At 41.8% G+C, this 24,496-nt stretch overlaps 1 protein-coding gene across 1 annotated transcript in view; it reads left to right on the top strand.

The window, feature by feature from the left end:
* Positions 1–24,496, top strand: part of luzp1 (leucine zipper protein 1) — a 45,872-nt gene that overhangs the window by 12,534 nt on the left and 8,842 nt on the right. The window contains exons 2-6 of the mRNA XM_035673939.1: positions 1,575–1,633; positions 15,651–15,990; positions 16,146–18,444; positions 18,831–19,423; positions 19,552–19,713. Coding sequence (XP_035529832.1) covers positions 15,859–15,990; positions 16,146–18,444; positions 18,831–19,423; positions 19,552–19,713 — 3,186 coding nt within the window. The 5' untranslated portion in view covers positions 1,575–1,633; positions 15,651–15,858. The remainder of the gene's footprint in view (positions 1–1,574; positions 1,634–15,650; positions 15,991–16,145; positions 18,445–18,830; positions 19,424–19,551; positions 19,714–24,496) is intronic.

The raw sequence follows: 24,496 nt of genomic DNA, 5'->3' as shown, positions 1-24,496 counted from the left end.
ATGTGTGGGACCGAACGGAAAGGATGACACACAGAGGAGGTGAGAGTGGCAGCAGCAACTAAAAGACGGATTCTTTCTGTCTATCAATAGCTACTACTTACATGATCAAAGTGTCTTTGCGTCACATCACTTGCCTCTACTTTCTCAGTTTGTTTAGCCTAAGTCGAGAGAGAACCCTCTATCTGAACGGTTTACAAACCGTCTCTACAAGCTGAAATGATTAGTCAACAGAAAATTAGTCTGTGAAAGTTTTTACAGGTTTAATGTTTAAAATCACCTTTTTTGGCAAAAATGCCCCAAATGTAGTGGTTCCAGCTTCTCAAATTGAGTACATGCAGTTTCTTCTTTGTTTTTTGTATGGGTGGTAAATCGAAGGCTTGTTGGGTTTTTGGTACTGTTGTTGGACAATTTTAAGATGTCACTTTTAATGGAAGGCCAAAGAAGCCAAAAACATGTCAAACTGACATCTGAGGTAACACATTGACATTAACATGTTGCTAGCATGGCTAACATGTTGCCAGGTCTATTTGGTAACCTAATATGAAACAATTTAACCAATAATCAAATTAATAATGAGGAGATTAAAGGAGAAAGTAGTTGTTAGCTGCAGGCCTGTATGCTTCCAGCCATACATCTTTTTTTCCCATTTCCTTTTTCCACCTTGTTACAGTAAAAGTCTCAAATGTACAGGTGACTTGTTCTGGGGCACTTATACAACTGACACGGTCTTCATCATCAGCAGATTGAGTTTGCTTTGTTGTCATGAAACTGTAGAAACTTTCCATTATTCAGAGCATCTCTTGGAGTCTCGCCCATGATGTAAAACATGATCTTAGTGGTTCATTCTTTAATGTATGTTGTATTGTTTCTGTACCAGAGTGTCCTGTTGCTGCTTACAGTTCACAGGAATGTTCCCTTTCTCCTTCAGCCCCCCCCTCCTCTTCCTCAATCCTCCCCTCCTCCCTTTACTTCCCTCTCTCATCCTTTAAATTCAGTCCAGACTCCAGTCTTAAATCTGGATTCTCTGTGCTTAACCAAACATATGGAATGCTACTGTAGAGGAATGCTCCAAGTCTGGGTTGTTTTCTGTGTGTGTATATATGTGTGTGTGTGTATGTATGTGTGTGTGTGTGTGTGTGTGTGTGTGTGTGTTTAACCATGCACATGTTTTGAAGCAGATGAGAGCTTCTAAGATGATGATGATTATGATAATGGTGCGTGTGTGTTTGTGTGTGTGTGTGTGTGTGTGTACCAGTGCCTCCCCAGAGAACTGAATAGGGCCTTCTGTTGTCGTGGCCAAACACTGCTTGTCTGCTCATGCATGAGTCTATTGCGGAGCCTTCTAACGCGTCCCATATCTGAGCAGTTAGCTCATTCTTAGCCTGTTAGCTTGACTGTGAACAATCTCCCCTACAGTGAGCGCATTGTCAGCCCGGCCGCAGGCTCGGGACCTTGCCAACTTCCAAACATAACAATGGGGAAAGATGGCATGAGTGTGTGCGTCTTGGTATTATGATGACCAATGAGTCCATTTTTACTAACCATGTGCCCTGCTTGTGTGTTTTTACCCACAGGATGGAGACTTTGGGAAGAGGAGCTTAACATGCAACTGACAAAAGGATGCATCTAAAATGTAAGTTGTGCCTTCCTGTGTTGTGGGTAATGTTGACTTATTTCTGACTTTTCCTGTTTTTTGCACATATTTTGGATGTCTGTGAAATTCATCAAATGTAATTTTAATAAAAGTAATTTAAAATGTAACATCAAAATATCCAATAAATCCAGTATTGGGCATTTTCCAGTTAAAGGTTTATATATTACACTTTACATATTACCATAATGCATGTTTTGTACAATAAGCAGTTTGTGTGCATACCAATAATATTTTATGTCTCTTAAAGGAATAGTTAAGCAGTTTGGAAAATAAGGTTGGTTTGTTATTTTTGTCTGCGAGACTGAGATAAGAAGACTTGTACCACTTTCAGGAAACAAACATGTACCAGCACTTCTAAGGCTTGTTTCTCCCAGTTACTTCTGTAGAGAGCATTTTCTAGGTAGTGAGACTCTGGGAAGTCACTGTGCCTGGTTGTTGTTCTCCAAAAAATAATTACACAACATAACCCCACCTTTATTTTTTTTTTTTTATATATAACTTTAGAGATAGCCATGTCAGCTGTTTCCCTGTGCTTCCTGCAATAGGCGGAAAAAGCTAACATAATGCTAAGCTAAACTGATTACCTCCTTGCTCCTGCTTTGTGCTCAACACACATTCATTAGATGTACATCTCTTGATTTAACTTGCGGGAAAAAAGAAAAGAAATCAATTTCCCGAAATGTTGAACTACTCCTAAAATGTATTGATCTCTTGTTGAAAAACATGGACCTCTGAAACTTAAAGATACCCCAGTATACCCCAGTATACCCCAGTATACCCCAGTATACCCCAGTATACCCCAGTATACCCCAGTATAAATGAGCTTTATTCTGGGTTGTATCCACCGGAGAGCACAAAAACCAACATGTGCCTGTTAATCCATAAATCAAAAGACCTCGATCCCCAGGCGCCCAGTATTACCCCCAGCAATACCCCCAGTAATATCCAAAGTATAACCGCCCGAGTATACTCCTAGTACTCACCCCCCTTAAGTAAGATTTCCCTCTCCCAAGTATACCCCAGTATATACCTAGATTTGTTAGTCTCTAACTTTAGCGGTGTGTGTGTTCGCTTGTATCAAATCAACCAGTCAGGCAAAATCGAGCATTGATAACGTTTTGAATTTTAAATGCTTCTTCTGGCTCCCTCCACTCCTCCACCTCTCTTCTTGTTCTTCTCCTCCCCATCCTCCTCCTTTTGCCCACCTTTTCCTCCCCCTCCTTGCCTCTTCCGCCCCTCCTCTGCTCTTTGTGAGTCTGTTTCCTGTTGGGCACAAACGCCGGCGCCGCTTTTCCTTCCCTGTAGCCTGAAGTCACACAGGAGTGGCACACATACATGTATACTGTACTTTATATATTCTGAAACATATGGGTCAGAGCACTCATACGCCTACACATTCACACTGCTCTCAGGGACAAGCAGCTTGTGTGTGTGTGTGTGTTATCAGGCCAGGTTAGTCAGCAAAGACAGTACATGTGTCACTGTCTTACCATGTCTACTCAGCAGTCTACAGTTTAAGGTCAATATGTGGCCAAGGCGTGTTCTGTGCTTCTTCACTGAGCCGCATTAACATGCGTTTATTATTCCGGATGCTAGTTCACATCCTGCTTGAACTGAATTCATCCTAAATAGTCCGGAACCAACAAAGACCGTGAAAACCGGACAGGAAAAGGAGCTTCTCATGTCAGTGTCCTGCGACTAAAGGCACGTCCCTCGTGTATTTTGGTGTACATTACGCAGTTAAGAGTGACGCATACTAAAACCGAATAGCTTGACTATGGAGCTTGAGCCAGGTGACAGTTAGCTTAGCTTAGCATAAAGGCTGGCCGCAGGGGGGAACAGCTAGCCTGGCTTTGTCCAAAGGTCGTCTTCACACAAACACGATATTAAGTGTTAATAAGTGAGCCTGGGAAGTGCTGGTACAGCTGCAATGTTTTTTACCTTTGGGCAGGCTTGCTGATTTCCCATAATAAGCTAACTGTCTCCAGGCTGTAGCCTCATATTTAGCGTACAGGCACAAGAGTGGTACAGACTCTCGACAAAAAAGCAAATATTTGCCAAAATGCCACAACCTTCCTTTACGGTGTAATTGTGCAAGTCAATTTTTAAACTATGGGTGACGTTATGGTGATTTTCCTTCCTGGTTGAACACTTCTTCGTCACTCATCCGTGTTTGGCTGTTGCTTCTCATCCAAACTGCCTGATTCTCCTTATTCCAAAGGAAACCACTGGGGCTTAACACAAAACAATAACTCACTTCCGTTCAGCAAGTATCCTGTTACATGTTCAGAACTCAAAATGCATGTGAGCAGCTTTGTGTACTTGATGTGAAAATGTAATAAGCAACATAATCAGTTTCTCCCTTGCCTTAACATATATTTACAGTCTGAATTCTTTGTTTCCTTACAGTAATGGCACAATCTGAAATAGCTATATGATTCACCATGCCTCTATCTCTCCCCTCGTATACAACTTCATCATTTTACCTCCTGCTACCTCTCCTGCTCTCTTCCCTCCCTCCACCCTGTAGCCAGTGCTGCATTCCTGCTGCAGTAATCCACTCCGGCAGCTACCTGCTCTGCATTCTGTGGAGTCACTCCCCTCATCTCACTCTCTCTCTCCTCTTTTTTTCTCTCCATCTTTGTTTGCTTACCTCACCGTATTGCATATGTTTTGTCTTGCACATTTGCGTCGTCAAAGGCTTTCTGCTTCTCTCTCTCTCTCTCTCTCTCTCTCTCTCCTTCCTCTTCTGTGTGTTCTGTTTTCTTCCTCGTCGGAAGAGGCCCAACTGAGGTCATCCATGTCCCAGCGCAGCAGGCCAGCCCTAAATGCCGAAGGCGGCAGTGATGACAGCATGACAAGCTCCCTTGCCAAACCAAAGCTCTTCTCCTATATGCTGGTCGTTTGCGCTCTGTACCGTGGGACAGCAGTGAACTGAGCACAGGATTCCAGAGCAGCCAAGGCAGACAGGTTGACAGGGCTGTACGCTTAAAGAAGCCTACGTTGATCGCACAGGTTTGTGGGCAGTTTTCGCGCAGCCTCCAGGCGCGGCAGCAACTGCTAAACTAGCGTCAGTCTCGCACCAGGCGCACGCGAGGATCTTTCGATGAATCACTTGTCATCCTCTGTTCGTACTCAGGGTACAATAGCACAGAAGGCGATGTTTTAAATCAGCAGGCAAGCCGGAAGGGGAATGAGGATGTGAAGGCGAAGGGAACGACACAGCGCAACACTGGGGGGTGGGGTGTGGGGGGTTGGGGGGGTGATATTTAAAGGTGACATGACAGAGACCGATAGAAAACAGGAGAAAAACAGAATGTAAAGAAAATATTGAATAGTAATAAAATGACCTTGACCTTTACTGGAGGAAATGGCAAAATACACAATTACTAACCTTCCAATTCAGTTTGACACTTCAGGAATTTCTTCAGTTGTGAGAAAAACAGTGTTGCATACAAATACACCACCATGATTACATTTAAATCTCATTGTCATTGACCGTATAGCGTTTACTACATGATTTTTGCCACAGACTTTAGCTTGATTTAGGTCCCGTACATTCTTTAACCCAGTCCATCTGGGGTGAGAACAGATGTGATGTAGCGTTTCCACCATAAATCTCACCTCACTCCTCTGATGAACCTGTTGCAGTACATTTGTGCGCACTGTGGCACCGAGTGTATAGTTACATTTCACACATTTGTGTGATGCTCTCTGCCAATGATACTCTGCAGACACAGTGTGTGGCTCTGTTATCTTCTGACAGTAAATGAAGCTTTACAGTCTGTAATGCTTTGTTTAACAGAGTGTGGGAACTGTATAACGTCAGGTTTTACAATTTCAAGTTCGGCTACAAAGCATTCAGTGTGTTAATCTTGCTAAGGCTGCACAAACCTCAATATTTGTTTGAACATTTTAAATAAGAGTCTGGATTTGAATCTGTATAAGTGCAGTAATGCCTTTTTGATAATTTTTAGAGTTGTATGGAGTTGTACTGTATATCTATCTATCTGTGTGTTTATTTAAAGGTCCAGTATGTAACATTTAGGAGGATCCATGTTCAGAAAATGAATATAATATTCATAGGTCTCTGTTTATTTGTGTATAATCACTGGAAAATAAGAAGCGTTGTGTTTTTGTTACCTTCGAATGAGCCCCTTTTATCTACAGATGGGGTCGCCTTCCGTGGAGTCAGTAAATCCTACACACTGGACCTTTTAACTCACATGTACGTACTCTGTATTGGCCAGTGTTAAGGTATCGGAATCGGTATTAGCTAGGAAGAAATGGTATCAGAACATCTCTGATCATGTCTGCCAGTCTTGCAACGTTGAGACATCCTCAAACTAGATCCCACCCCAAAAAGAAATAACTTTCCACCCGTTTTTTATATATCCCACTAACTCTCAAACAAACACGCAGGATATGATGGAGGTAATGAATGAGTATAAGGCACAATTATCTGTCATTTTCTGTTCTTATCACTCTTTAGCTCTCTCTTCTAATTGTTGTCTGACTGCCTCGCCTCTTTCGTCTGACTCATACTTATTCACACAGACTCTTCATTACCCAGTGTTGACTCTAACAAGTGTCATCATGCTGTGATGTTTTCATGTTCTCTTATCAGTGTGAAACGGTGACACACACACACAAACACACACACATTCCTAGCCGAGCAGTTCATCATTGCACACAACTGCACATATCTGCGTGCACTCACTCAGTCGTATAAAGTTTTTGCTGACGTCTGCTGATACCTGAGAGTGCCTGAACAGCTGTTGAGCATAGCTTTAAATAGGTAGCTAGTGTTGGTCCTCCCAGAAAACGCTGTTAATGGGAAGTCAGAGAGTTTCTCCACGGTTGAATTGTTCCGAATGATGCTCATTGAAGCTAACCAGATCATCATCCCCAGATCTTCCTCAGCAGATGGAGTTTGTTAAGTTGTCACAGGATTATAGATGTTTAAAATTACATTTTTTATCTGAGTATGTTAAGGACTTCTTATCCATGTTGGCTTCAAAATTGAGATTAAATGTTCTTGTGTCTTGAAGTTGCAAACAGAGAAACATAAATATCTTTGATAAGGATGCCTTAAAGATTTAGCATTGCATTCCTGTAACATTGTCGGATTTATTATAGACAGTTCAGAAAAAGTATCAAAATCAAAGCGGCACAACCAGAGATATCGTTTTTCATCCCACACATTCTCCGTCCTTGTAAAAACCTGGCCGCCAACATTACCCACAATTCAACTCCAAAATGTGTGGACACTCTCCTTCCTCTCCCTCATCTAATCAAAGCTCATATTAATGTCATGGTGTGGCTGGACAGTTTCGTCTCCTACTGGAGTCTTCTTGTCTATCACTTCACAACTGGGACTTCCTATGGTTGTAGTCTTCAAGATAGCAAATCACACACGCAAGATAATGGAGTTTACTGACCCTTTAAATCTCATATCTTAGTCTCATTTTATGGCCTTTGACAAATATTTATTATTCTTGTTTTTTGTCTTTACACAAGTGGTAATTCTATATGTGAAACATGTTTTATCATTGCAGCTGCTTTAATAAGATTTTACAGTTGCACGTGGCTTTTATGAACACATGATTTTTGCTCATTATTCATTGAGCATGGCTGATTTATTGCATGTTTTTGTTTAATCACATTGTGTCTGCAATCCCTCAGTTACTAATTCATCATTAACGTTTTATTGTCTCTCCCATATTCAAAGTATCCATGTGTTTTTTGTTATCTGTACACCAACCACACTATTCTCGTTTCCCGCATTGCATCGCACTGATGCAGTTCAGCTCAGTTCGGTTTGGCTTAGCTGCCTCACAAAACAACACAATCTGCTCTCCTAATCAGGGCCTCACTTCTGTTTGCCCCATCGTCTTGTAGGGAGCGTTGTGCATGTTTACAGTGTCAGTGACCTCTGACCCCAAACACAGAGGGCAGCAGGCTGAGGACATGCTGGAATAGAGTTGGGAAATATTTCATGGTAACATGATGGCAAGTCACACAGGACATAAATCTATGTGTTTACATGAATAACAAGTGTTGCAAAACCTTTGTTTGTTTGAAATACTTATGCAAGTGAGCCCCACACAAAAATGCATTTAAATACATATAGTTTTAGTATTATGTATAAATTATAGCAGTTAATGTGGGTTCCAGACAGGCAGCGAGTGGACATTTTAGTCTAAGAATGGAGACACATGTTTGAACTTGATGGTGGCTGATGTGTGCAAATGTACACTATACTGTAAACCTTGTCATCTTTGTAGCAATGGCTTCTTTGGAAATATTGAATTTTTACAGATGCTTTGCCCACTCCAAAAATGTACAAATTCTATTCTATTCAATACATTCAAATGACAAATCAAAATGTGTCACAGAACGTGAGTTTGAAGCGAGCAGGAGGAGGAGATGGTAACACCTCTCACACGTCTGTAGTACAGCTCGTCAAGGGTCAAAAGTTTGAACAGCAGACAGTTTTTGATTTTTCTCCTGCAGAGATAAAGACTCACCATGTGATCAGAGCTGATTGTGAGTCCAGTTGGATCCACCTGGTTATTAGACATATTGACACTACAGCTGCAATGATTAGTCAATTAATCAATCAGTCAATTGGCAATAAATTATGCAACTATTATAAATGACAAAAATATACCTTCTTTTAGCTTCTCAAGTGTAAATATATGCTGCTTCTTTCTGTTTTATATCATTTCAAACTGAAGATTTTTTGGGTTACCTGTCATGCCAATAACTTTATACACTACTGTTTGATTTTATGCTGTTCAAACAGAGGTACTGGAAGGATGCTAGAAGTAGCGCTGAAATGAAGGAAGCGAGTAACCTTTAACCTTTTTTGCTGGGCATCCCTCCCAGCCTGCACTGTGTGACATTCTGCGTTTCTATCAGAACTGATTAGATTTAAGTCGCTCTAGATCTCCTTGGCTGCAGATCTGCCTGAGGACTAGCTAACAACTGACTGGCTAGTATTTTCAGATGCCGCTGTTTTAAATAGAGCATCTAATATCCGTCCCCTATTGGTCGCAACAACCCTGACTATTGAATGTAATCCTGTGTGTAGTGCTGATTTCAGATCAAGAACATGCTCTAATTTACTGTTATGTCACCAAGATCAGGAGCTGGGCCAAAAAGCTTTGAGGGCTTTGATTTAACCTCTTCAAAGTTACATCTGCAATTAGGCCATAAACAGAGAAGAGAAACCTAAAATCTTGTGTATGTGTAGAACTATCATACTCTTGCATGAAAGCAGTCAAACAGTCCTCTCTCACCCTGCCATGTCTGTCTTACCCTCTCTTCCAACCTTCTCTGGTATTTCTCATCCCCCTCCTCATAGTTTCCTCTCTCATCTTCTTATCATGTGCTCGCATTAAGCAGGGTGCCGGTTTTAAGCCCCAGCAACAAGACTCTTGATCTAGACAGGCAGGGGAGGAGGGGAGGAGAGACCTAGAAAAGGCTCTGGGTTACTGGGCTAAGACCGGAGAGAGGACTATCTCCGACAGCCAAACTAAATCTGACCATGATGGTCACATAAATGTTCATCATGAAGATAACCTTCATCCTTAGCTTCACCTTTAACCTCACTGCCCTAAGGGTGTGTCAAGTTTTACCTTATCTTTCTTTTTTGGGATACAGAAGAATAGTGCATTGTGACTGAGATTTATATATATATATTTATCATTTTAAATAAATTAGATATATTTTTTTTTAGAGCTTGTGAATGTCAAGCAACCTCTTCTTCTTTTGCATGCTGTTTTTTTTTTTTATCCTGCACCTGTTTTCAACTGTTATTACTATATATATATTACAACCTACTAAGGAACTGAACACCTCCTATTTTCATCTATTCAAACATTATCTTTCTTATGTTATTGAGATACAAGACACCCAATCTAATGGTTATGAGTTAACAGGCGATTATGGAGCGGCATTTTTCACCTGTAAAAGAGGTTATAAAAACTTTTTGAAAAATGCCGTCCATAGTTGCTGTTAATCGAATACAATCCGACTTAATTGTTTGAACTCTTTTTAATCTGTTGTGTATATTCTCTGACACTTTACCTGTAATAATCAGAATTGTCCTGATGGGGTAAACCCTATGGTTTGGTTGTTTGAAGACTTTTAAATAAAATGTATAATAAATTGTTATTTTCACATACTATCAATACTTGGCCAAACCCGACAACAACCAGCTTTTTCTTGCACTGCTGTGTTCTTTTTTCCTTTTTCTTTCTTTGCTCTCTCTTATTTTGGTTTTGTCTCTCCCTCCCAGAGTGTGCGAAACCATAAAAAGCAACTTGTTCCTCTTAAATTTTAAAATTAGCTCCGACTGTTAACAAATGACAGGAAATCCAAATTGAAATGAAGCTAAGTGTCCATGCAGAGCATTTCCAGTTACTGGCAGCCAGGCCTCTGAGGAAAGACCCTCAAGAGTAATGGAGCGAAACTATGATGTATAAGAACTTAAATTCATTTTGCTTTCAGTCTATTTTTAAGGGTAGAAATAACTGATGGAAGAGAAGAAAAGAAAAAGAAAAGGGAAATAATGTCACTAAGGAATATCTTAACATTGAATGATGTTGCCCTGACAAGCAGACAGAATCTGCTATGTTGTTACAGTGGTATTGTGGTTAACTTGAATGTCCTCTCCCATAAACAAATCTATTTTTCTACTAGAGACAACGTTTTGTTTACCCACTATTCCACCACACTTCAATACTAATACTGTAAGTGGTCATTTAACCCAGGATCTTAAGGAAAAATCCAAGGAAAGAAGGTATTCCCATCCCATTTCAGCTTGTTCTAATGAACCAGCTACATGACCTTAAGTTCCGTATCCATTTTTCTGCTGAAATGCAACACTGCCTTTCATTTCTTTACCATTTTTCCAGAAGCGGTGCAAAACTGAAAGGGTGAAAAAAAAAAAAAAAAAAACAGAGAAAAAAGTAACATGACAGCACAGGAAACGACAAACCGAACATTATGGGATGCCGGTTTTCTCTTTCTTGGAAAAACGGAAAAATGCAGGCCAAGCATCAGGTCTCCACCATCTTGTGGCTTCCAGTGCTGCGCCAGCATCCATCCACTGCAGTCGTCCCTCCTCAAACACACACACACACACACAAAGTATTTGTCACACATTCACATACGCAAACTGGCAATAACCCCCTACATGAAGATGTGGTTTAGGCATTTTGATTGGACTCGGGCCCTTTATTAACTACTGTTTATGAGGCAGAAGAGCTTCAAACCATAAGTTCCAACCTAACGTCAAGTGCAAGAGAGAGGGGATTTTTTTTTCTTTTTCTTTCCTTCCTTCTCTCTTTCATGGAGAGAACAGAATGTACTGAAGGCAAAAGGCAGGCAGGAAGAGAGTGGCTAAAGCCCTAATGATATGGTGTATGATTGTAACCTTGGTGTGTGTGTGTGTGTGTATGTGTGTTTGAGAGGGAGAGCAAGCAGAGTGGATGGACCTCTTCAACAAAGTTTTACTTTCAAGTCTGTTTGGTATTGTTGGTCCGAAGACAAAATGAAGCCCCTCTGGTTTTTTGTTTTTTGTCCTTCTCATCCTCTTCCTCATCCTCACTGTCTGGCTCTCCCATTGCATCTTTATCTGTCTGCCCGTGCCTTCCAGTCTTACCAGTTTAACACGTGCCAACCTACGCCACCTACAGCAAAAGGAAGCAAAAACAGAACTAGTTTAGACCTGTAGATGTCATGTTGATGTTGCCCCTTAAAGGCAAAGAATTATTGGAGTTTAACACTTGCACCTGCGGGGAATGGGAGTGTCACAGCTACAGTTTTTAATGTATTTTTTATAGGTGTTTTTATCCTGTGTGTGTGTGTGTGTGTTTTGATCTAACACTTCTTCGTGTACTCTCTCCAGTATCCAAGAACATTTGCTCCAGTTACCTATACATTTGAAATGCAAAATATAAAACTATAAACTACAGTTGCAAGACTCCTTGCTGAATCAGTTGCATTCCTTCATGCATCTGGCCTCTATTAAACCCCGCCCCCCCCCGCCCCCCCCCCATTTCTCCTACTGTCTGTGCATTGTATGTATTAGTCTTTGTTGTAACTTTATTAACCACAAATATATTAAGTTAAATGCACCATGTAAATACAGTTACAGATACAAAAATAATACAGGCATTAAAACTGGATTTTAATGAATATAATATAATGCAGGCATTGCCTTGAAGATCCTATTATTTCAGTTTACAGCATGCTTTAGTGGTGCATAGAGTATGAACAAACCTGATTTTCAATTAATTAAATCACCACAAACTAATTGCCACGTGGTGGATCTGGAGCCATTAGTAGCCCTGAAGGTCTGAGACCCCGGGGCAGTTGCCTGCTTTGGCTCTTGTGTTATTTTCCCATGTTCCTTGCTCATTTTTCTCATACTGCTACTGGTATTGTTTCTGGATCTACCTTCCTTTCTTCAGCCTCCTATGTGGTCATTTTACTCCCACATTGTCTTCACTCTCTAACCACTGAGCCTCATTATTCAGGTAGAGGTCATCTCAATCTAACTGTGCAGCAGCCTACACTCTCGCTGCCGATCAACAGTCTCACTGCCCTGTTCCTCGTAACAACGGCAGTAGGAGTGCAGAAGTTGCCGAAAGGTCAAGTAGGGAACTTCCTGCCCAGACTTCATGAAGTAGACGATGCCAGAGTCATACAGTGTAGTCAATGAGGGCTTGGTTTAAGCTGTTTCCAGTGTCCTTTTTAATGAATTGTGAGTGTTGTTACAGATGGTGTATGAGCTTAGATGATACCCTGCTTTCAGACTTGGGTCAGATTGTCACAATATTCACACAGGTTTGCCACACAGTTCGGACAATAGCATGAATCTGTTAAGAAAGCAATCACTGGAATTTCTTTGACTGAAATCAGATCTGGACTGATCCATCTGATGCTCAGAGCAGACTGAGCAAAACCTTAAAAACATTTTTATATACTCCTTGGGCCCTGGCCATAAACCCAGACAATGCCCTGGTTAGGAATGGGCTTCTGCAGAGAGAAGGCTTGGGGAGAGCCTGTTGGTGGCCTGGTTAAGAGCAGACAAGGCAGAGCGAGGGACTGGCAGTGCCCTGTTTAGTCCGTCATTAGGAATGTGTCTGCATAAAAGGGGTCAGTTTCCCTGCTTCGCAGCTCTTACCCCCCTCCAGGTTTTCCATAATTGTTAAACAGCACACAGAACAGGGGAATGAAACTATGTGTTGAATTTGAGCCCTTTCCCTCCCAACTCCACATTTTCAAAACTCTGTTCTCAAACAGCTGCACACCTTGTGCTTTTCTTGCCACAGCCACAGGTGTGGAAAATCAAAGAAAGACAGGAATATTAGGGCTTGTTATCTATGTGGGTCATGGTGTTAAATGGAAGAAATTCATGGTCTAAGATTTAATACTGATGTCCTACACTCCTCTATCATTTCTTCAGGTCTAATCTCTTGCCCTTCCCTTTCCCTCTACCATCCTGCACCTTCTCGTTTCTTCTCTCTTCGTCTCACCCACCATCCTTCGAATTCCCTTCTGTCTTGTCCCAAATGTAGCTAATGAGGCCCCAGCCCTGCGATAAGTGAATCAGGTATGTTGATTGGTTTGGCAGAGGCGGACCCTTGCCATAGTCGCTTTGCACGCACCGCCGCCCCTTAAAAGCGCCCACTTGGCCATGCTGGTGTGCGTGTCTAAGAGAGATGGAGGGGAGAGATGAGGGAGGGAGGTAGAGTGCTGGCAAAGAAATAAAGGGAGAATAAAAGGAGAGGTAGGCAGCTTGCCAAGACAGGAGTAGCTGGACCTAGCGAAACACCATTAGTAACCAGGACGAGGCTCAACCAGAGCTGCTTTCAGAGTTGTTGAATTTCAGAAATCATTTGAGGGTTTAAAACCCAATCCTAAGATAATCAGAAAGATGGCAAAATAATAAAAACTGAACTTGAATGATGTTTCATTATTGAGTAGGTCAAGACAGTAGGACCACCAGCTTGGACCAAAAAAAAAACGTTCTCCCCAGGCACATTGTTTAAAGGCTATTCTTTTAACTTCAGTGGTTACATTTCCCCTGAGTTGCATAGTGCAGTGTGAAGAGCTGTCATGAAGAATTGAACTGTAGCTATTTAAACTTTTTTGTGCCAGTGAGCACTCTCCTTTTTTATTGGATATATGGGATTTTTTCTTAGTACTTATACTCCAGTGGAACAGGATCAGTCAGGACAGGTTTGGATCACAGCAACCACCTCGAGAACACAGAAAAATTGGTCTACAACTCACTTAACAGGCCACAGCTGTGCAAAGCTAATGCAACACAAAATTACTTTATTGACTAAGGTGTTTTGGCATCTAAGTGGACAGCTAGGCTAGCGTTTTTTCCCCCGACATTTTCCCCATTTGTCCTTTTATCCTACTCTCATGCACTTTACAGTATTTCCTCAAAGGCTTGTTCTCCACTGAGAAGATTACCAAACCACTAGACCTCATGAAAGTATAGATTAATTAAAACGCTACAGCTAAACACTTTGAGTTTACATTGTGCTTTTTCCATAAAGTAATCGTTGCCATATTGACTTTCAAAGCTTATTGCCTTGGTTTAATGTTCAACAAGATATTTAATGAATTGTGGGAAGAGTGATGTGCGTTTCTTTTACACTAAATGAAACGGTAGAACATATATGAAACTATGCTGGAGTTAACCATAATGTCAAGTTATACCTTGTACGCACATAGTTCACACAGATAAAAGGATTCAGTAAATTTACTGCATTGGTTGATGTTTTTACAGCAGTAAAAGTTATTTAATGTAAAACTACAGTAGTCTTTATATATAGCGGTTTGTAGCTTCAGAAAGGCAGTCTTTGAACATGGTACTGTAGTCAAGGGGAAAAAAGAGCTATGGAGCTGGTTGCCAGGGGGTCGATAAGTGATGATGTGTGCAGATATGACGTCCTACCCTCAGGTCAATTTTCTCTTGCGGTCAGTGGGGGAAGCTTGGCAGAATAATGAGGGAAAGGGGAGTTATACAATTTAGAAAGACAAGAAGAGCCCGCGACCTGAATCATGCATGAGACAGAAGCTTCAACTGTTCGATTCATGCAGGCCATGCTGACAGGCAGACTGTGGTGTGCTAATAATCTATGTTCTCATCACATAGCACTGACTCATTGTAATGGCTGTAGAAACACACATCCAGCCTCTGGCATTATGCACTGACTAACAAGGCAAAGGACGAAACAGCTTTGGTATCCTTATTTGCGATTATGGGATTTCTTAAATGTCCGATCTTGTACCAGATCAAATTTATTTCTGCTTAGTGTTGTGAAGGGGCTGTGATGTAGTGGTTGCCACGGTGACCACTGTGTATGTGTGGGGGGTGTATGTGAAGGAGCGGTGTTATTGAGATATGCTGCTGTCAGCAGAAGCAGGGAAGCATAAATCGATGTGGGATACAACAGCAGGGAGACGATAAAGTGTGTCTGTGTCTGTGTGTGCAAGCCTATGCAGGCATGTTGAAACCCCCATACTCATGCACACATGTATGCAGTGCCACCCCCATCTCCTTCAAAAGACAGGCAAGGTGAAATACATGGTGGTTCAGTGATGAAAAGGAAGAGGTCATTATAAAATAATAAGAAAGGTACCTTTTCCACAGATAATTTCACGTTTATTTTAAAAATCAAAGGTTGTAATCATTACGAAAAGAGCGAGATTTATTTCTTTATGTGCCACATCATGTGTAAATATGTTTTTATTGTACATGCATTAGTGTTTGTCCACATTTAGTCTTGTCCTATGGTTTGTGTTACAGTAATTAGATGGAAGTGTGAAATACTACAGTATTCTGTGTGCTACAATAAGCAGTCCTTTTCTTCACTTACTGAGCCACCTTTTTGAGAATGCAAATGACTATCATTGACAAATTATGGATGACTAAGTGTTATATCCTCTCTCCCTCCTACAGATGACAGATTCGTCTCCTAAACACCACTCTGAGGGAGCTTCAAAGTCTTAAAGTGACAGTCACCAAAATAAACACTGACTACAGACAGAAAAGAGTATTTCCCTTAGGACCTAAGGGACTACCACACAAATGTGGACCTCCCAAAACGTCATCAAATAAGTCTAACAACAAAACAAACACAAAAGATATAACACGGAATTTTATAGCCATGTCTGAGCATAAGGACATGACACATCGCCACCTGCGGCATAAGCTACAGAGTCTCGGCCGAAGGCTGGAAGAACTGGAAGAAGCAACCAACAAGCTGCAGAAGTCTGAGGATGAGCTACTTGACCTGCAGGTCAGTACTGCTTGACTGGTTCTGATTGGTTCTGACAGTGTGTTTGTTTGTCTGTGTATGTGTTTGGGCATTTCAGAAAGATTGAAACGGGATGTAACAGAGATACTTTACATGAATAGATTATTGACTGGTTGAACTCTTTCTCTCCTCTATAGGACAAAATCATCCAGGCAGAAGGCAGCAACTCATCTCTGCTTGGTGATGTGGAGGTCTTGAGGAAATGTCTCTTGAAGATACAGGGTAAAGATGAGGAGGTACGCAAAGCTGAGGACCTCTGCCGCACAGTCAGAGAGAAACTGGAAGAAGAGGAAAGCCTTACACAGGAACTAAAGGCAGAGATTGAGCGTCTACAACGGAGGATGGCCGAACTGGAGAAACTGGAAGAAGCTTTTGGGAAAAGCAAGTCTGAGTGCAGCCAGCTCTGTCTGAGCCTCAATGAGGAGAAAAACTTGACCAAGAAGCTCTCGTCTGAGTTGGAGGCCCTCAAAGCACGTTTGAAGGAGGTGGAGGGGTCTGAGACAAAGCTGGACAGAGCAGAGCAGGCTTTGGCAATGGAGCTTGAGAAGCTCAAAGGATTCACCCAGACCTTTGTGAGTGAGCGTAAGAGGCTACTAGAGAAACAGAGAGAGGATGAGAAGATCATTCTAAAGCTGACAGAAAAATTGGAGCAGCAGAAGAACCGCCTTGGCATGTCGGCAGACCCTGGTCGTACGGATTTCATTAAATCGCGTATTGAGGATGAGTTTTCATCCACTGGGCTCCTCACAAGTAAACTGACGGGACGCAAGAAGAGCCTTGACTACTTGAAGATGGCTGATGACAATATCGGTCTTTTGAACAAATCTGAGAATGAGAAGAACAGCGGTCTCGAAGGTTCGCAGGAGGAGGACAACAAAGTAAAGGAGCTGACACAGGAAATCGAGAGACTGAAGAACCGTCTTAAACAGCTGGAGATAGTGGAGAAGGATCTAAAGAGCTCAGAGTCCAAAAATGGCGAACTTCATGAGAAGTTCCAGATGGAACGAAACAAGGCTCGCCAACTAAGCGAGGAGGTGGAACAGCTGAGGACGCAGCTTTGCGGAAAAGGTGGAATCGGCAGAAATGGAACCAGTAATGTGGATAAACATGGCAATGGAAGCACTAACATTTGCCCCAACAGTCCTGCTAAGGTCCTTGAGAACGGCAAAGCTGAGAATGAAGAGATTATTGTGAAGGGAAGTTTCAGACAGGAGAAGCCCAAGTATAGGAGTGCTGCAACTGTCTCAGAACCGAGTTCCCCCAAACACAGGAACAGAGATCTCTCTCCTCAGCATAAGAGAGAGACCAAGCTAAGGAGCAAAGACCTGAGTCACTCAGAGGAGAGCTCTCCTAAGTCTGTAAGGAGAGCCCTCAGTCCTGCACACAAAAGTAGAAGGACACCCAAAACCCCAACTACTGCAATTACATCTGATAACGGAATAAAAGACACAGGACGAGGAACTGAAGAAAAGACAAGAGGAGCCACTCTCTGCTCTGTAAACACACCTTCTAGTGATATTAAAAAAGCATCTGTTCTTAGTCGCTACCCTCCAGCAGCTAATGACCAGAAGCCCCTGAGGACAACTCACAAACAGACTGATGGGGAGACTAAAAAGAGCAGAGTAGAAAAGTTTTCAAAATTGTACGTTGGTAGTGATAGCGAATCAAACAACTCTGATGTAGTGCCTGACAGTTCCAGCAACGTCAACAGTATCTCTGCTTTAGAGAAGGACACAGCGTCTGCTTCAGATCAGGAATCAACAGACCAGGTTCAGGAATCTGTCTCTGTATCTGTCGCCTCCACCCTGTCCAAAGCCAATGGATCCTACACAGCCTACAGATCCCAAGTCACTCCACTGCCGCCCAACGACCAGGGATCAGAGGGTCATTCATCTGCCTCCGAAACTGAATCTACTGGTTCAAGGCCCTCTGAACCAGAGCCTGTAACTGAGACGAGTACTGCAACTGTAAGCAGTCGGACTGCAACCTCCAGATATCCTAGACACTCCCATGTCCATGACTCGCATTCAGAGGGATCTTCTACTAGGAGCTCATTTGATGAAGAGCTCCACAGCAGCAGAACACCGTTAGCTGAGGGAGGCCACCAGGGGCCCACCTATACTGGGATTCAATCAGGGATTGAAATCCAGCGAGTGTGCAGCCCACGTGAGTCACTGAGGTCAAAGGCTGTCATCAAGCCTGCGATCGTTGAGATCGACAGGAAGGAGGTGATGATTTCAGAACCTTTGTCTACAAATGGCAAACCCAAAATCTCTACCAAACCTATCGTGACCACCACTAGTAAAATGACCAGTAGTATAACCATCTACCCCAATGACCCAAGCTCTTCTAGAACCAGCAGTCGCAGCAGCAGTGTGTCCAGTGAACCCTTGCCAATCAAAGAACGGCATACCTCCACTAGTAACATCCTCATAGGTAAGTTCAGTGGACACTTAAATTTTACATAAATGATCTGTACAACAATAACTGAACTTTGCTGTATGGCATCCCCTCTCTCTGATCTGCCTTTCCCAAATAAAACACCATAAGGTATTTTATAAAAACATGTTAGCAACTTTGTAAGTCTGTACTTGGATGCAGGTGCTTTGTGCTAAATGCTTATGTTAGTATGCTAACATGCTTAAAATGACAATGCGCTGATGTTTAGCAGGTATGATATTTACAATGTTCTGTGTTACAGTCTTGTTTATGAATTCATGTATTTATTCTGTTATATGTGTATATTTAAGACATATTTTATCCAGAAAATATTTGATAGTTACTGTAAATGATTTTTGATGATTCATTTTACTTGTTGCCAGGCCCCAGCAGTGAGCATCATGGTAGCATCTCCATCCCGTATGAGATCTCCATTCCCAAAAGCGACATCACCTTGCGACCGTGCCGGGACCAGGACTGTGGGGTGGACGACCACAATGATTCTTCATCAAGGTCCAAACTCCACAACACTTCCAGAGTGGAGACCACCACCAGCCACCTGTGTTGCCAACGCAGCAACTTCAGCGTCCAATCCCCGGACACAACCTCCGCGGACTTTAATGACACAGAGTCAGGCTTTGAAAGCAGCAGCAGCAGTAGCACCACCACGGTCACCAGCTGGAGACGCCAAAGACAAAACCAGCACTCCCAAGAAGACAGTTTACCAGACATGAAGAATGTGACTGTGAGAAGCACCTGGAGAACCCGGGGCACTGCGTCAGTGGATGAGACAGGCCGTGGAAGAGGGGGTACAAGGATGTTGACTGATGGTGGTTCGGAGGATGAAGCAGAAACTGCAACAACATGGAGGGCTTACCGGGCAACTACCTTCGATACAGAAGAAGCGATAAACAGCGGAACAGGAACTGGTGCGAACGCTGAAGCACAGAAGGGAGCCAAGCCGTCCCCTGCAGAGGTGAGATAATGAATAAATGTATGAGACAAAGTCTGAGTACATTCCTTACACAAAAGGAATAATACATTGGAGGAAAGTAGGAGAGTATAGCTGCATAATGTAGCTCTTTGTGATGCATCCTGTCCCAGGTATACATGCGCAGAATCAACAGAGAAGTTGAGGAACCTGGGCTTCGCCGAGGCAAACGCTCACAGTCTCCTACCACGGAGGCAGGAGGCACGGGAAGGATTATACCCCACGCACCTGTTACCTCCCAGTCCTGGGGCCGATCATACACACAACAACCACAGGTAGGACTTGTTGCCCTCATGAGATGTGTTCTTTTTAAATGATGCAGGTATATAGAAAGTGTTGAATGCAAATTAAATATTTATTAGTCTTCATCAAATGGTAAGCACTAAATAAGTGTCAAGGTTTAGCTTAACCTGGTTGGTAATTTTACATGTTTGGATATATTTAGTGTGTTGACAATATGGACGGACAACTGCTCACTTAAAGAAAAGAGTTTTTTCTATGGTGTGTGTGTCACTAATGCATGGTCTGTTTGTTTCCATTAATGTGATAAATGTTTCTTAGTGCTGGGTTGCAGCATATTTTTTATAGCGTTTTGTTTACATTGAATGTCAAAATAATTACCTGTGGGTCATGGAAGACAGCTTCAAACTAATTATTTCTTAGAAAAGTAGTCCTTGTGTCCTGTGTCTGCTTTTTCCGTAAATTTGTCAACCATTTGTCCGAGCAAACATGTGCCTGAGCTATTACTGCAGAATGTGGCTTCTAAATTATTCTGCATTGCTATGCAGGTGAAGGTATTATCCACACCACTCTGCAAATAGTTTTGTCTCGAAGATAAAAGTTCAGAAACTACAACCACAGGGCTGAGCTCCTGGTGTGTCCACTTTGCATGAGAGCTCAGCTTGTATTTTTCCCTGACGCCAGGCTCTGTGACTTCAAGCTTAGCACAGCAGTTCTGTAGGCCCCACTCCTGCTGCCCCAGTAAGCACAAAGAGAAAAGGGTGGGACAAAAAAAAAGAGGGAGGATGGAAATGAAAAAGACCTCAACAGGGGGAAAAGAAGGTTAGGAAACCTCAAGGAGAAGAAAATAGCTTTCTTGTATTTAAATGTGCCACCACATTACAGTCTGTGCCCCTGCCAGGCTGCGTTGCTATTCTCCCAAACATTACTCAAGATAACTGACTAAATACTCACCTCCACATAATACATGTGTAAGATTAATGTGTGTTTGTGATCCACAGACATGCTTTTTTTCCCACATACTGTATGTATATCACAGTGTAAGAGCAATAACTAAAAGTTATCAGGAATTAGTTATTTTGAGATATTTTGGTTTTCTTTTCACATCTAGTATGGCAAATCTTTTGCCACTTTAAGCACAACCTGACACATAACTTCAACTCCAACTCCAACACTTGAGACTGGTTGTGGAGCTATGTTATAAAGAACACACAAGAGCCAGATTGAGCCCACAGATCTCATGTATTTGTGTGCTTATGCATTAACATGTGAGATTGTGTGCACATCTACAGTTGAATTAATGGAGTGTGAAAGTTTACGCAAGTCATCAGAAATATGAGGTGAAAACTACAAATGGGCTATTAGTATTAACTTACTTGTCTATTGGTATATAATATATTGTTAAATGACTGCAGTGACTGAGTGGGCTCCATGGCTACAATAACATGTCAAGTCTGTCAGTTTGACAAACTAGGTTGGACTTTGGGCCTTTGGGTAAGATCTGTGTTTTCCTCTATAAATAAACTAAACGTTGCCAAGGAGACAGACACACACATGCAAAGTGTCTCATCCATCATCTTTGGTCACATTTGCGATCTAGGGTAAAAATTGTTTTTGGCTTGCATTTATATAGCACACAGAGATCTGTTGCAAAAGATCAGTTTCCTTAAGACTTCATTTGACTTCACGCAGTTTAGTATGCTGGAGTATATTCAGTAGTAGCAGTAGATTGAAACCACAGTGTTGTAGTAGTAGTGTTGTCAGGACAAGGACTTTAGGAGGTTACTGGGTCGTGTTTGTGTTTTGAACCAAAGTTGTGCAATGCTGTTATTGTCAGGGCCAGTTTTTAGCTTCATGGGGACTCTTCCTCTGACAACTATCACTAAGGCTGGCCCTCAACCCTTTTTGGTACAAACTAATGCGTCAGAAGACTATCAAGTGCAAAAAGCTAACATCTGGTCAGATTCGTAATAACTTATTTTCCTTGCAAATCCTTGCACTTTCAAAAATGTACATTTAAGAACTTCTGAGGTTTTTGTTAGATTAACAAAGTATATGTTGACATATATGTTATAATTCTCAAAGTAAGTTATTGAAGAAAGTATCATGTTAGTATCCATGCCAAAACTCAGGTATTATATTAGCATTAGTATAAAAAAAAATCTAATAACAGTCAGCCCTACCTTTCACACTGTAATACTAAGTTGCACAGCCTGTACTGGCTTAGATGAACACTGGTCATGTTGTTCTTCACACTGCTTCTCTCTAACATGTTAAAAATTTTATTTTGCTGTGTGCTCCAGTCCGAGCAAAGACAATGAATATGAATGTCAAAACCTTCAACTGGGGTCTCCAGCCTTTGCATAAAAACATAGCAGATAACATGGCCTTAGAGCCATGGCCTTTAATGCAATAGTCTAACACTGAGCCTTAAGGACCCCCTTCAGCATTGATACAGACTGGTAGAAAGAGCATTATGGGACAGCCACCTTTGTCCTGTCTCTGAGACCTCCCCTCCCTTCCTCTCTCTTCCATCCCCCTGTTTAATTTGTCATCTAAGCCCTGACATGAGCAAAGTGGCTCAAAGTCATGTATATTAGGAGCTCTGTCAGGGTCATTGCCCACATCAGTTCTACCACATAGCCTTGACCCTGCATTTTCAGGACAGACCACTCATTCTCAGTTCACTTCATAAGTCTCCTGCTCTCCTCTTTCTGTCCCATATCACTCAGCCTTGATGGCCTGGTTACAGAAGAGCCCTGGAAATAGGCATTTTAATGAGTCCCTGCCATTGGTTCCTGCCTGGTCTCTGACGTGGTAAATCATCAGTGACCTGATGAACTGCCTTTCCCGTTGTCACTCCTTCAATTTTTTTTGTCAGTTGTGCACTTCGTTATGGGAATTTCCCAAACCCTCTTGGTTGACTCTGCGGTACAATAAAACCTTGTTCATCCTGATATTTGATGCATGAACTGGTCAGTCCATCTGGATAGCAATTATGAACAAAAATTGCCACAGTGCAAAAAAAACATACTTTAATTCATAATTGGGCTTTGAAGCATGTCTTGGAGCACAGCCGATCATCTTTGGTTTGGATTTTTAGAACATTTCAGTGGTCTGAACAGCATCCATTCCCAAGAGGTTTGGATAAATACAGCTGTAGTTGGAGGCACATGGATTGATGAAAGAGGAATGTAACTAGTCATCATTAACTGACATCCCATTGATGTCTTTTTTCACTTGGTATCAGTGCTCCTCTATCTTTGACTAGAGCTTGATCCCTTGTGAATGTGAAGCAGCTGTTTATATGTGATGATGTGATATTACTGTTTTAGACGTTTACTCCTAAATTCTCTTTGAACATAAAAATATTGGTTGAAAAATGGGTATTTTTTTTCTAGAGATAAAAATCGATGTCCTGTCTACATGCCTTGGATTTCTTTGTAGGACAATTGACATCAAACGCTTCCCAGAAATGAGAGTAGAGCAGACTGAAAATCCGCTTATTTACCAGTAAGGCACTATTGATCAATAGTTATTAAGGAGGAGACAACACTCCCAATTCCCAAAGTACCCTAGAGCGACCTGGACAAGATGATAGATTATTGATTAACTTTCTTTTTTCAGCCTTGTGTATAAATTATTTGAATGTCATTTATTCAAACATTTATAGGACAGAGAATGACATCTTTTCATCTGGTGAAAGGTCAGGGTCCAAATCAATAGCTGCTGTTTAACCTTGACTGTTGCCTCTAGTGGTATGGCTATGAACAAATACCTGCAAAACTGATGACACTAATGACATTTCCATCAGTCTCAGCAAATATTAGCATGTTAACATGTCAAACTAAGATGGTGAACTTTAGTACAGCCTCCTAGACGCAGAACTGGTAGCAGGGGAAGAGCATGCAGGACTTGGTCTAAAACACACTTGAAGGCCAATTCTGACAGGTCAGTATGAAAATGGGGAGTGCTTGCTTTCTATCGCTGTCACTCCACACCTCATAGTACAGAACAGAACAGCATTGTAGTAATTCCTCCCTACTGTAGCAGTAGGAAACCTCAGCCTGTCTATGAATGAGTCGTGAACTTATGTTTGGCTGAGAACAGCAGGGCCGATATGGCCGATGAGCGAGATACCAAAACATCCTTTGTTGAGTCAAAAACCAGTGGCAACAAGGTAAAGTGTGGTATCAGAGCTGTTCTACTATTCACCGTTCGCCTGATGTGACCTGCACAAAAAAAACCCCTGTGGAATAACAGTCTGTGCTGCAGCTGCAGTTGGACTGTGGGATGTTTTCAGTTGTAGAACATGAGACACTGAAACAGACACTGTATGAATGACCCGTTAAAACCAATAAAAGAATGTTTTTTATAAATCATAACCAATAAACAGATCATCATCTGGGCAAATGAAACACAAATTTCACCTTTTCCGAAACATTTTACCTGGAGTGTTAAGGGTATTGCCTTGCTCGAGAGGTGATTTAAGAGTTTGGATTGGCAAGACAACACCATTCCTTTAAAAATTGGGCGAGAGACCAAGGGCAGACAGATTTAAAGCAGGGGTATAATTTGTTCTGCAGAAGCTCTGACACGCTACTTGTTATTTCTTAAATCTGCTGGCCTTCATATGGTATTAGAGCGCAGAGGTTCCTCACTGTGTATGTCTGGTTTTCAAAGTGAACTCCTGGAAACTGCACTGACAATTCTTAAACCGAGTGCATGAGCTGAATGAAGGATTTGTAGGGATTAAGTGTCTACACATAAAGTCTAAAACGCCTTTTAAGGAATAAAAATAATTTTTGAAAACACATA

The sequence above is a fragment of the Morone saxatilis genome, unplaced genomic scaffold (assembly GCF_004916995.1).
Source record: "Morone saxatilis isolate NCDOM2014 unplaced genomic scaffold, NCSU_SB_2.0 Contig3, whole genome shotgun sequence".
Classification (NCBI taxonomy): Eukaryota; Metazoa; Chordata; class Actinopteri; family Moronidae; genus Morone; species Morone saxatilis.
The sequence above is the reverse complement of the archived record's forward strand: the minus strand, read 5'-3'. Positions and strand labels throughout refer to the sequence as shown.